Raw genomic sequence first — 12,746 nt, 5'->3', positions numbered from 1 at the left:
ATCCTTCTATTCCTTTCTCCGTCATGTGTTTATCTAGCTTCCCCTTAAATGTACCTATGCTATTCGCCTCAACTACTCCTTGTGGCAGCGAATTCCACATTCTAACCACTCTCTGGGTAAAGAAGTTTCTCTTGAATTCCTTATTGGATTTATTACTGACTATCTTATTTTATGACTTCTAGTTCTGGTCTCCCCCACAAGTGGAAACATCTTCTCTACGTCTACCCTATTGAACCCCTTCATAATCTTAAAGTCCTCTATCAGGTCACTCCTCAGTCTTCTCCTTTCTAGAGAAAAAAGCCACAGTCTGTTCAATCTTTCCTGTCAAATATATCCTCTCAGTTCTGGTATCATCCTTGTGAATCTTTTTTTTGCACCCTCTCCAATGCCTCAGTATCCTTTCTATAATATTTCTTTTATTATTCGTTCATGGAATGTGGGCGTCACTGGTGAGGCCAGCATTTATTGCCCATCCCTAATTGCCCTTGAGAAGGTGGTGGTGAGCCGCCTTCTTGAACCGCTGCAGTCCGTGTGGTGAAGGTTCTCCCACAATGCTGTTAGGAAGGAAGTTCCAGGATTTTGACCCAGCGACGATGAAGGAACGGCGATATATTTCCAAGTCGGGATGGTGTATGACTTGGAGGGGAATGTGCAGGTGGTGTTGTTCCCATGTGCCTGCTGCTCTTGTCCTTCCAGGTGGTAGAGGTCACGGGTTTGGGAGGTGCTGTTGAAGAAGCCTTGGCGAGTTGTTGCAGTGCATCCTGTGGATGGTACACACTGCAGCCACTTTGCGACAGAAGTGGAGGGAGTGACTATTTGGTGGATGGGGTGCCAATCAAGCGGGCTGCTTTGTCCTGGATGGTGTTGAGCTTCTTGAGTGTTGTTGGAGCTGCACTTATCCAGGCAAGTGGAGAGTATTCCATCACACTCCTGACTTGTGCCTTGCAGATGGTGGAAAGGCTTTGGGGAGTCAGGAGGTGAGTCACTCGCCGCAGAATACCCAGCCTCTGACCTGCTCTTGTAGCCACAGTATTTATGTGGCTGGTCCAGTTAAGTTTCTGGTCAATGGAGACCCCCAGGATGTTGATGGTGGGGGATTCGGCGATGGTAATGCCATTGAATGTCAAGGGGAGGTGGTGAGACCCTCTCTTGTTGGAGATGGTCATTGCCTGGCACGAATGTTACTTGCCACTTATGAGCCCAAGCCTGGATGTTATCCTGGTCTTGCTGCATGCAGGCTCGGACTGCTTCATTATTTGAGGGGTTGCGAATGGAACTGAACACTGTGCAATCATCAGCGAACATCCCCATTTCTGACCTTATGATGGAGGGAAGGTCATTGATGAAGCAGCTAAAGCTGGTTGGGCCTAGGACACTGCCCTGAGGAACTCCTGCAGCAATGTCCTGGGGCTGAGATGATTGGCCTCCAACAACCACTACCATCTATGGAGACCAGAACTGTGCACAATACAGCAAGTGTGGACTAACCAAGGATTTACTCATGAGGTAAATACAACCAGCTGGTCAGCGGGTAGATGCAGAAGTTCAGGCAACCAGATGTCCAGGGAGGGGGTTTCAGGAAGTTGGGGAGGAGGGGAAGAGTCCAGGGCAGAGGGGCTGCGAGTTTCCTCCTAGGACCAGGAGGGGCAGTCCTGATCCTACAAAGGAAAGATTTCCGTTTTCCTCAGAGGGTCTCTCCATCCTCCGAACAGCTTCTGACCTGGTGGGAAAGCCACTGACGTGACGGGACCCCAGTTTACATAGATTTGTGAGGCTCCCATTTGCTTCTCAGAAACTGAACTGGAGCGAAAAGTTAAAATGGTGGCCAGCAGGAATAGGGCGCTCACCCTGGGGCTCTGAAGCTAACTCTAGCCCCTTTCCGGTTGCCCCTGTTCCCGCCAGGTTAGGTGGGTAGGGATCTAGAAAAACTCCATTAGGTCCATTTTGTTGATCACATGCATCGACCCACATCCTCAGCATGTCCCTCAATCCCTTCTCTCTCCAGAAGCACATCTAATTGTCTCTAGAATCCATTTACACTGCTCACTTCAATGTCGTTCCCCGGCAACTGATTCCACAATCCTGTTACACTATGGCTGGAAAAGTTCTGCTCAACTTTAGCTGTGGGTCAGTGGGTAGCATTCTCGCCTCTGAGTCAGGAGGTTGTAGGTTCAAGTCCCACTCCAGAGGCATGAGCACATTATCTAAACTGACATCTCCAGTGCCAGTACTGAGGGAGTTGCACTGTCGGAGATGCCATCTTTCAGATGAGACATTCAACTGAGGCCCCATTTGCCCTCTCAGGTGGACTTAAAGATCCCATGGTGTTATTTCTGAGAGCTGGAAAGTTCTCCCCTGGTGTCCTGGCCACAATTTATCCCTCAACCAACAATAGATTATCTGATCATTTATCACATTGCTGATTGTGGGATCTTGCTGTGCACAAATTGGTTGCTGCGTTTCCTACCTTACAACAGTGACTACACTTCAAAAGTACTTCATTGGCAGTAAAGTGCTTTAAGGACAATAATCCCAACTTCCTTGACCAACCAACCATAACTCAGATCTCTGACACTCAGGATTAACTTGCAACACTTTTCTGCCCTGCCTCCAGTGCGCAATTGTCTCCCCTTGTATCTTGATGACCAGCACCGGGCACGGCGCTCGAGGTGCGGCCTGACCGGCACCGGGCGCGGCGCTCGAGGTGCGGCCTGACCGGCACCGGGCGCGGCGCTCGAGGTGCGGCCTGACCGGAGCACTGTACAGTTTGATCACGACTTCCTCTAACTTGTATTCTACTGTTTTGACTACTTAGTACAAGATTCATCCCAATGCATGATTTAACTCTTGATACAACGAGATTATGTAACACACAGCTGCTGATGATTATTTTGAACGTAATTATAAGGATACAGAGGGGTCCAACAGCAGAATCTTTGCTTGAGCTTGCCAATGATGTGCTCTAAGGCAATTCTGGTTGAGGCATGTGCCTCACTGCATTTATATTCTGCTGCTGTTTAGGGGCTTCTCAGGGACACTCATCAGTTATGGAGCTGATCTCCCAGCAGCCATAAGCCCAACCCATGTCAGCCTTCAAATAGCACAGGCATCAGGGACTGCTGTCAAATTAAAGCACTGTGGGTCCTTCTTGGATAAACAGGCACTGACTTGCGTTTGGATGCTTCTGTGATCAGATACCCCTTGAACAGCAATTAGATGGAAGCTCTTTCTGATCAATAAGGCCACAGGCCTGATGTGAGGAGTCCTGACGTCCACATGGGTATCGCTGTGTGCCCGAGAATCCTGCCGCCCTGTGATCGTTCTGTGCTATGTCCAGCAGGGTCTGTAAATATGTGCCTTGGGATACTGGCAGGTGTCAATATAATGTCCCTTTGGCTCATTGATAGCAACTGACTCAGAACGTCCTGGGTTCAAGTCCCACTCCAGAGACTTGAGCTCATAAGGTAAGCGGACACTCGAGTGCAGTACTGAGGGAGTGCTGCACTGTCGGAGGTGCCGTCTTTCAGATGAGACATTAAACCGAGGCCACGTCCGCCCGCTCAGGTAGATGTAAAAGATCCCGTGGAACTATTCGAGGAAGAGCAGGGGACTTCTCCATATGCCCTGGCCAATATTTATCCCACAAGTAACACCTCCACAGGCTCCCTCCGTCCCACTTTTTTTTTCCTACACAGCGACTTGGGCGCACGTCAGAGATGGTCCAAAAAACCCCAAACCAAAGCCCCGTGCCACCCAGCCCTTGCCATTGTGCCACTTCATGGTGCAGGCCACAATTCTCTTTTTGCTTCTAGAAACACACTTTTATTTTTGTTTTCTTGGGTGATTTTATATTTACTTGTTGCTCGGTGCCAAACAATTAATACGGACACTGACCCTCGGCAGATTTTACACCCATGAGACGCTCGGGCCCCGGAATTCCACCAGGCTCCCACCGGTCTCCCGCCATTTCTTAGGGGGTTCTGCCGGTCTCTCCCCGAAATGACGGCAGGAGATCGGGAGATGGCATGTGGGCCCATGGAGAGACCAGAGCAGCTGGGATTGTTCACCCTGGAGCAGAGAAGGTTAAGGGGAGATTTAATTACGAAGGGTTTTGACAGAGTAAATAAGGAGAAGCTGTTTCCAGTTGCAGGAGGATCTGTAACCAGAGGACACAGATTTAAGGTAACTGGCAAAAGAACCAGGGGGGAGATGAGAAATGTTTTTATGCAGCGAGTTGTTATGATCTGGAATGCACTGCCTGAAAGGGTGGTGGGAGCAGATTCAATAGTAACTTCCAAAAGGCAACTCGATAAATACTTGAAGGGGAAAGATTTGCAGGACAATGGGGAAAGGGCACAGGAGTGGGACTAACAGGATAGCCCTTTCAAAAAGGCGGCAAGCACGATGGGCCGAATGGCCTCCTCCTGTGCTGTATGATTCTATGACCTCTGCGTCTCACGATGACGTCACGGGGAGTGTAATCCTGCGGGGAATTTTCCGCTCGTTTACACAGGTTTCCCCCCCCTCCTGGGACTTTCCACCGAAGGGGGACAACCTCCCCATGGAAAATCCCCCTCTCCTCCCCCCCCCACCCCATAATGTCCGTAGGTCTCAGTTTGTGTTTCTCCAAAAATACCCGTAATCGTTTAGTCTCTTAGTCCTAATGCGTAAGATTAGCAATCTAAACAAGGCTGATTCAGCAACACCGCAAGTCCCAGCACATCACATGTCAAAATGGTTCTGTATGGTAAAGGGATTATCACGGTCTCCGTGCTACACAAAATGCCTTGCCTGAGAGGGATGGCAGGTGACTAATTCACAGGTATGCCGAGCTGGCAGGGGGCCATTTCCTTCCCTTTCTCGGCCAGCCTTGGCTCACTCTCACCTGAATCAGAAGGTTGTGGGTCCAAGCCCCACTCCAGAGACTTGAACTCCTAATCTGGGCTGACACTCCAGTGCGTTACTGAGGGAGCGCTGCACTGTCGGAGGTGCCGTCTTTCGGATGGGACTTTAAACCGAGGCCCTACCTGCCTCCTCAGGTGGATGTAAAAGATCCCACGACATTACAACAGTGATTAAACTTTGAAAAAAGTACTTTACTCGCTGTTAAGCGCTTTGAGATGTCCTGAGATTGTGAAAGGGGTGAAATAAATGCAAAGTTCTCTCTTTGGCCTCCTGCCGAGGGAACAGTGCCAGGCCCATTACCAGGCAATCAGGAAGTGGTGGCGTTGGCAGCCACACAGTGCGTCCCGGGGCCTCGTGCCTGCGTGGAGAAATGGAGCCACCCCACGTGCCCTTCGAGCCGGGCGCGTGACAAAGACAGAACACCTGAACCTGACCAGGGGGAACAAGAGCTGGCAGTCGGCAGCCATGGGGCCCCATCGCACACGGCCCAGAAATCAAACAGACTGCCACACAATGGCTTAAAAATAATATTCTTAAAAGCGTACACTGGGAATATGTCTCAGACCCCGACCACTCCGTACCTGGCCTTTCTTTGGATCAGCAGCCTACGGAGAGTGGCCATGCTGTAATTTGCTTCTCAAGCTGAATTAATCGGCAGAGGCGCTAGGAGGACACGTTCACAAACTATTTTATACTCAAAGCCAAAAGGCCCACTTGTAGCTTGGCGAAGAATGCAAATTAAAGTCAAGGTTCCAAACTCCGAGAAGGCAGCTTCAGCTTATTTCCAGTGGGGGGGTGGGGTGGAGATTGATATTGGGCCTGCTCCCCCATACCACACCTTATAGTGACCAGTTCAAGAGCTGCACAAGCACAGCCTGGTGAACAGGTCAGCTGCCTGACTTACTGCTCAAGGCCCTGCTATGCAGGGGTGGAGAAAAAGAGAGACACATGTAAACAGATGGAGAAAAAGACAGAGACAGACGGGGGGGGAGTGGGGGGGGGGTGCGTAGGAGAGGCACACATACACAGACAGTGAGAAATAGTGGTAGAGAGATAGAGATAGAGAGAGGGGGACAGAGACAGACGGGGAGAGAGAGAGAGGGAGAGACACACACACACACACACACACACAGGCAGAGAAAAAGACAAGAGGAAGGGAGAAAGGGGAAGTGAGTGACAGAGACAGAGAGGGAGAGACAGTCAGGGTAAGAGTATGTGAGCAAGGGCACAGATTCGAAGGAAGAAAAGCAGGGCACAGGGGAAAAAGTGTACAGTACGTATTTTTTAAATCTCCCAGCATCACACCAACTCCAACTAAAGAACAGACAAGCTGCTCTCAGGCGCCATCACTGACAACCAGCAGCGGAAAGAGGCACGAGACTGACCCAACAACTCACTCACCACATTTTACATTCCCACCATGTTTAGTGCCTGGCTCCCCACGGCCGAGATAGGGAGCTCAGCTGTCCTAAAGTCCTGGGGCTCAAATCCTGGTCGGAGCCTACCCACCGACGCAGGAATGGGATGCACCCCTGTACCCTTGGGGGAAGGAGATTCCCGGAGTTAACGACTCTCCCGACAGCCTGGATTGTGGCAGCGATATTGGCACCGAGAGCTTGAGGGGATGGTGGGAGTAAGGCGGGGGGAGGGGGAGTGGGGGAAGCCCTCCTCCTCCTCCTCCGCAAGGTTACTGAAATACATTTCTCTTTTCTACACTGGACCACCAGCAAAATACCAAAATCACAAAGTAGGCCCTCAGGAGCATAGGGGGAGATTTTCAACTCAACACCAGGCATGAGACTGGAGCTGAGGATCGGCTGCCAGTTATAGAAACCGTCCGATGTACAGAAAGGTCAGTTTCTCCAACAAGATGCTCGATCTGCAACATCAGTTTTACGCCCAGTGCTGAGTTGAAGTTGCAGCCCGATAAACTGCCAAGATAGGAAAGGAGGTGGGAATGTCTGGCACCTCCCGAGTGATGGACCTTTCTCCCTCCACCCCCCCACATACCTCGACCTCCCACCCGTTGCTTCCTTACCATCACATGGAGCGGCAGTGAAAGGAAGAAAGGGCTTGCATTTATATAGCACCGTTCATAACATCAGGGCGTTCCAAAGCACTTTACAACCAATGATGTACTTTTGAAGTGTAGTCACTGTTGTAATGTAGGAAACGCGGCAGCCAATTTGCACACAGCAAGATCCCACAAACAGCAATGTGATAATGACCAGATCATCTGTTTCAGTGATGTTGGTTGAGGGATAAATATTGACCAGGACACCGAGGAGAGCTCACCTGCTCTTCTTCGAAATAGTGCCATGGGATCTTTTACGTCCAGCTGAGAGGGCAGGCAGGGCCTCAGTTTGAAGTCTTATCAGAAAGACGGGACAGCCAACAGGGAGTGTCAGCCTCGATTATGTGCTCAAGTCTCTGGAGTGGGACGTAAACCCACAACCTTCTGACTCAGAGGCGAGATTGCCACCATCTGGGCCAAGGCTAGCACTGCTTATAATACTGCCCTTCGCCCATCACCCTTAACGGACTTCCAGTTCCACCTGCCCCGGGCCTCCAGTTACCTGGGCCTGGCTTTAGGGTTGCCGCCCGAGTTGGGATTGGGTGCTGCTCCCTCTCCTTCTCTTGCTCCAAGGAAGGCAGAATGTTATTAAGAGGCGTGGTTAACCCAGCTTCCACACAGCAAGTGAAGGGGCCTGGTTAAAATAGGATGATTTCATAGAACCACATTTGATATTATTTCCCCTCGCTGTCAGGTGTTATTGGCCTTTATTTGGTAGTTGTGCACACCGACATAGAATCATATAATAACGACTTGCATTTATATAGCACCTTTAATGTAGTAAAAAGTCTGAAGGCGCTTCACAGGAGTGATTATCAAACTAAATTTGACACTGAGCCACATAAGGAGATATTAGGACAGGTGACCAAAAGCTTGGTCAAGCAGGTAGGTTTATAAGGAGCGTCTTAGAGGAGAGAGAGGCAGTAGTTTAGGGAGAGAATTCCAGAGCTTAGGGCCTAGGCAGCTGAAGGCAGGGCCACCAATGGTGGGGCGAGGGACGCGCAAGAGACCAGAATTAGAAGAATGCAGAGTTCTCAGGATTATAGGGCTAGAGGAGGTTGCAGAGACAGGGAGGGGCGAGGCCATAGAGGGATTTGAACACAAGGATGAGAATTTTAAATACAGCACAGGAGGCAGCAAATCAGCCCATCATGCCTGTGCTATCTCTTTGAAAGAGCTATCCAATTAGTCATGGTTGACCTTGGTGCGGGGGGAATAAACCAGTGGGCACGGACCCCCATCTCATCACCCTGTGGTGCTCCATTCCTGACGCTGGCTGGGATTGTGATCCTTGGCTAACTGTTACTAAAACTGATCTAGACTTCGAATCAAAACCACTTGCTTATCGGATCCACTCACAGATGGCTCTGGCGGAGTCCCTCAGCATTTTCGATGTTGTAAGTGCAGCTCCCAGTGGCTGATTTTGTTACCTCGTTGTCCTCATGACATTCAATCACTGATCCCAATCTTCCGTCATCTGCAGGAAGAGAAAACACAATACTGAGTTCAGGCTTTTATAGAGACTTTTGCTCTCATAAAAGTGTGGGATGTTAGTACTGGGGAATAGAACACTTTCCCATTTCAGCATCCAGGGCAGGTAGAGCCCGGGTTAGATACAGAATAAATCTCCCCATACACTGTCCCATCAAACACTCCCAGGGCAGGTACAGCACGGGTTAGATACAGAGTAAAGCTCCCTCTACACTGTCCCATCAAACACTCCCAGGACAGGTACAGCACGGGTTAGATACAGAGTAAAGCTCCCTCTACACTGTCCCATCAAACACTCCCAGGGCAGGTACAGCACGGGTTAGATACAGAGTAAAGCTCCCTCTACACTGTCCCATCAAACACTCCCAGGGCAGGTACAGCACGGGTTAGATACAGAGTAAAGCTCCCTCTACACTGTCCCATCAAACACTCCCAGGGCAGGTACAGCACGGGTTAGATACAGAGTAAAGCTCCCCACACACTGTCCCATCAAACACTCCCAGGGCAGGTACAGCACGGGTTAGATACAGAGTAAAGCTCCCCACACACTGTCCCATCAAACACTCCCAGGGCAGGTACAGCACGGGTTAGATACAGAGTAAAGCTCCCTCTACACTGTCCCATCAAACATTCCCAGGGCAGGTACAGCACGGGTTAGATACAGAGTAAAGCTCCCTCTACACTGTCCCATCAAACACTCCCAGGACAGGTACAGCACGGGTTAGATACAGAGTAAAGCTCCCCACACACTGTCCCATCAAACACTCCCAGGGCAGGTACAGCACGGGTTAGATACAGAGTAAAGCTCCCCACACACTGTCCCATCAAACACTCCTAGGGCAGGTACAGCACGGGTTAGATACAGAGTAAAGCTCCCCATACACTGTCCCATCAAACACTCCCAGGGCAGGTACAGAACGGGTTAGATACAGAGTAAAGCTCCCTCTACACTGTCCCATCAAACACTCCCAGGGCAGGTACAGCACAGGTTAGATACAGAGTAAAACTCCCTCTACACTGTCCCATCAAACACTCCCAGGGCAGGTACAGCACAGGTTAGATACAGAGTAAAGCTCCCTCTACACTGTCCCATCAAACACTCCCAGGGCAGGTACAGCACGGGTTAGATACCGAGTAAAGCTCCCTTTATAGTGTCCCATCAAACATGAGAGCTCCCTTAAACTCTCTTTTCTTGTACCTACTCAGGTCCAAACACCCCGTCTTACACCTTCTTCTTACTGTGCTGAAATGAACACTCATTGCAGTCTCCCAGGGCCTCAGGTTTGCAAAACTCAAGCATGCTGTCATCTCATCACGTCCGCCTGATTGCACTGGCAGATGGGTAGAGTACAAATCCAAAGAAAGAGTGTATAGTTGTACAAGATGCTGCTCAGACCCGACTGGGGAACTAGTTCCAATCAGCTTCAGAGGGACAGAGACCAGCAGCAAAGATGACTCAGGGTAGCTGAAATCTATATGGCAAGGTGAAGGAAGGGGTATGATGGTAGTGGTTATGTTATTGGACCAGTAATCTGGGGGTCTAGACCAATAATTTAGAGAATGTGAGTTCAAATCCCATCATGGCAGTTTGAGAGTTCTAAATCAATTTGACAGAGCTGATACTAGGAAAAGTGACCATGAAGGTGTCGGATCGTCACAAAAACCCTACTGCTTGAGCTGTGGCTCAGTCGGTATCACTCTCACCTCTGAATCTGAAGGTTATTGGTTCATAGTCCCACTCCAGGAACTTGAGCACATAATCTAAGCTGGGAGTACTGCACTGTTGGAGGTGCCATCTTTCAGATGAGATATTAAACCAAGGAATAGGAGAATAGACCAGACAAATGTGTGGCTGGAGGGTTGGTGCAGGAGGGAGGGATTTAGATTCCTGAGGAATTGGGACCGATTCTGGGGAAGGTGGGACCTGTACAAGGCGGCGGGTTGTACCTCAACAGATTCGGGATTAATGTCCTCGCGGGGGGTTTCCTACTGCTATTGGGGAGGGTTTAAACGAGAGTGGCAGGGGGATGGGAACCTGAGCGGGGAGTCAGAAGAGAGTAAAGTTGAAAGCAGCAAGAGAGGGGAGGACCGAGGGGAAATTTACAATACAAGTATTACAAATAGTTGTTCAAGAACAAGTGAATGGGAAAAGCGTAGAACAGCGGAAAGAAAGAGTACTTTAGGCACTACAGATAAAGTGAAAACTAGAAGGCGTAAGGCGATTAACCCAGCATCAAAGCTGAAGGTCAGGCTAGGGTGTGTGGCCCAACTAAGAGTTCTTTATACAAACACACAGAGTATAAGGAATAAATTAAATGAACTACAGGCACAAATTCAAATTGGAGGGTATGACATGATAGCTATTACTGAGACATGGCTGCAGGATGGTCAGGATTGGGAACTAATTATGCCAGGTTATAAGGTCTACAGGAGAGATAGGGAAAATGGGAGAGGGGGAGGTGTAGCCTTAGTGATTAGAGATGAAATCATTTCAACGATAAAGGAGGATATAACGAGAGGTAAGCAGCCAACAGAGACCTTATGGGTTGAATTGAGAAATAGAAAAGGATCTAAGACTATAGTGGGAGTTGTGTATAGGAACCCTGGCAGCAGCTCTGAAGTGCCAGATTGTATAAATGCAGAGATTAGACAAGCGTGTAACAAAGGCATAGTGGTCTTAATGGGGGACTTTAACCTTCACATAGATTGGGAAAAGCAGACTAGCAACTGTCAGAAAGGTAGTAAATTTCTTGAGTGTGTCCGGGATAGTTTTCTACAGCAGTATGTCCTAGAGGCAACAAGGGGGCAAGCCATACTAGATTTAGTAATGAGTAATGAACCAGATTTAGTTAACAGCTTAACTGTGCGTGAACATCTATCCAATAGCGATCATAACATGATCGAGTTCAAGGTAGTGTTTGAAAGGGAAAAAAGTGAATCAGCTGCTAAGATTCTAGACTTGGGTAAGGCAGACTTCAATGGGATGAGACAGAGACTGTCCACAGTAAACTGGGCAAATCTGTTAATGGGTAAAACAACTGATGATCAGTGGGAAATGTTTAAAAAAACCTTCAACGTGATACAGAACCGGTTTATACCCCTGAGGGGCAAGAACTCTACGTGCCAAAAAAAACAGCCATGGACAACTAAAGAGGTAAGAGACAGTATAAGACATAAGGAAAGGGCATACAAAAAGGCAAAAAATGGCACAGATCCTGGTGAATGGGAAAGATACAAAGATCAACAAAGGGTCACAAAACAGATAGTAAGAGCTACAAAAAGAGAGTATGAAAAGAAACTTGCAAGGGATATCAAAACCAATACGAAGAATTTTTATAGTTATATCAGGAAAAAGAGGATGATCAGGAGCAGTGTTGGCCCCTTAAAAACTGAAAGTGGGGATATTGTCATTGATAATGGGGAAATGGCGGACATGTTGAACAATTACTTTGCGTCAGTATTTATAGTAAAAAAAAGAGGATAGCATGCCGGAAATCCCAAGAAAACTAATATTGAATCGGGGACAGGGACTCAATAAAATTAACATAAGTAAAACAACAATAATGAAGAAAATAATAGCACTAAAGAGTGGTGAATCCCCAGGACCAGATGGTTTCCATCCAAGGGTTTTAAAGGAAGTTGGTGAGCACATTGCAGATGCCCTAACTACAATCTTTCAAAGTTCTCTAGATTCAGGAACTGTCCCTCTAGATTGGAAAATTGCACATGTTACTCCGCTTTTTAAGAAAGGAGAGAGAGGGGAACCGGGGAATTATAGACCAGTTAGCCTAACATCTGTTGTGGGGAAAATGCTGGAGTCTATAATTTTAGGATAGGGTGACTGAACACCTCGAGAATTTTCAGTTAATCAGAGAGAGCCAGCATGGATTTGTGAAAGGTAGGTCGTGCCTGACAAACCTGATTGAATTTTTTGAAGAGGTGACTGAAGTAGTGGACAGGGGAATGTCAATGGGTGTTATTTATATGGACTTCCAGAAGGCATTTGATAAGGTCCCACATAAGAGACTGTTAGCTAAGATAGAAGCCCATGGAATCGAGGGAAAAGTACAGACTTGGTTAAGAAGTTGGCTGAGCGAAAGGTGAGAGAGAGTAGGGATAATGGGAAGGTACTCACATTGGCAGGATGTGACTAGTGGAGTCCCGCAGGGATCTGTCTTGGGGCCTCAATTTTCACAATATTTATTAACGACTTAGATGAAGGCATAGAAAGTCTCATATCTAAGTTTACCGATGACACAAAGATTGGTGGCATTGT

At 48.4% G+C, this 12,746-nt stretch overlaps 1 protein-coding gene across 2 annotated transcripts in view; it reads right to left on the bottom strand.

Annotated features, from left to right (window-relative positions):
* il34 (interleukin 34) overlaps nt 1–12,746 on the bottom strand; it is a 62,371-nt gene that overhangs the window by 33,265 nt on the left and 16,360 nt on the right. For both annotated transcript variants that reach the window (XM_067997412.1, XM_067997413.1), the window contains exon 2: nt 8,339–8,456. In XM_067997412.1, coding sequence (XP_067853513.1) covers nt 8,339–8,366 — 28 coding nt within the window. In that variant the 5' untranslated portion in view covers nt 8,367–8,456. The remainder of the gene's footprint in view (nt 1–8,338; nt 8,457–12,746) is intronic.

This window comes from Heptranchias perlo, chromosome 16, assembly GCF_035084215.1.
Source record: "Heptranchias perlo isolate sHepPer1 chromosome 16, sHepPer1.hap1, whole genome shotgun sequence".
NCBI classification, from domain to species: Eukaryota; Metazoa; Chordata; class Chondrichthyes; order Hexanchiformes; family Hexanchidae; genus Heptranchias; species Heptranchias perlo.
Note: the sequence above shows the minus strand (reverse complement) of the source record. Positions and strands in the feature narration are given on the sequence as shown.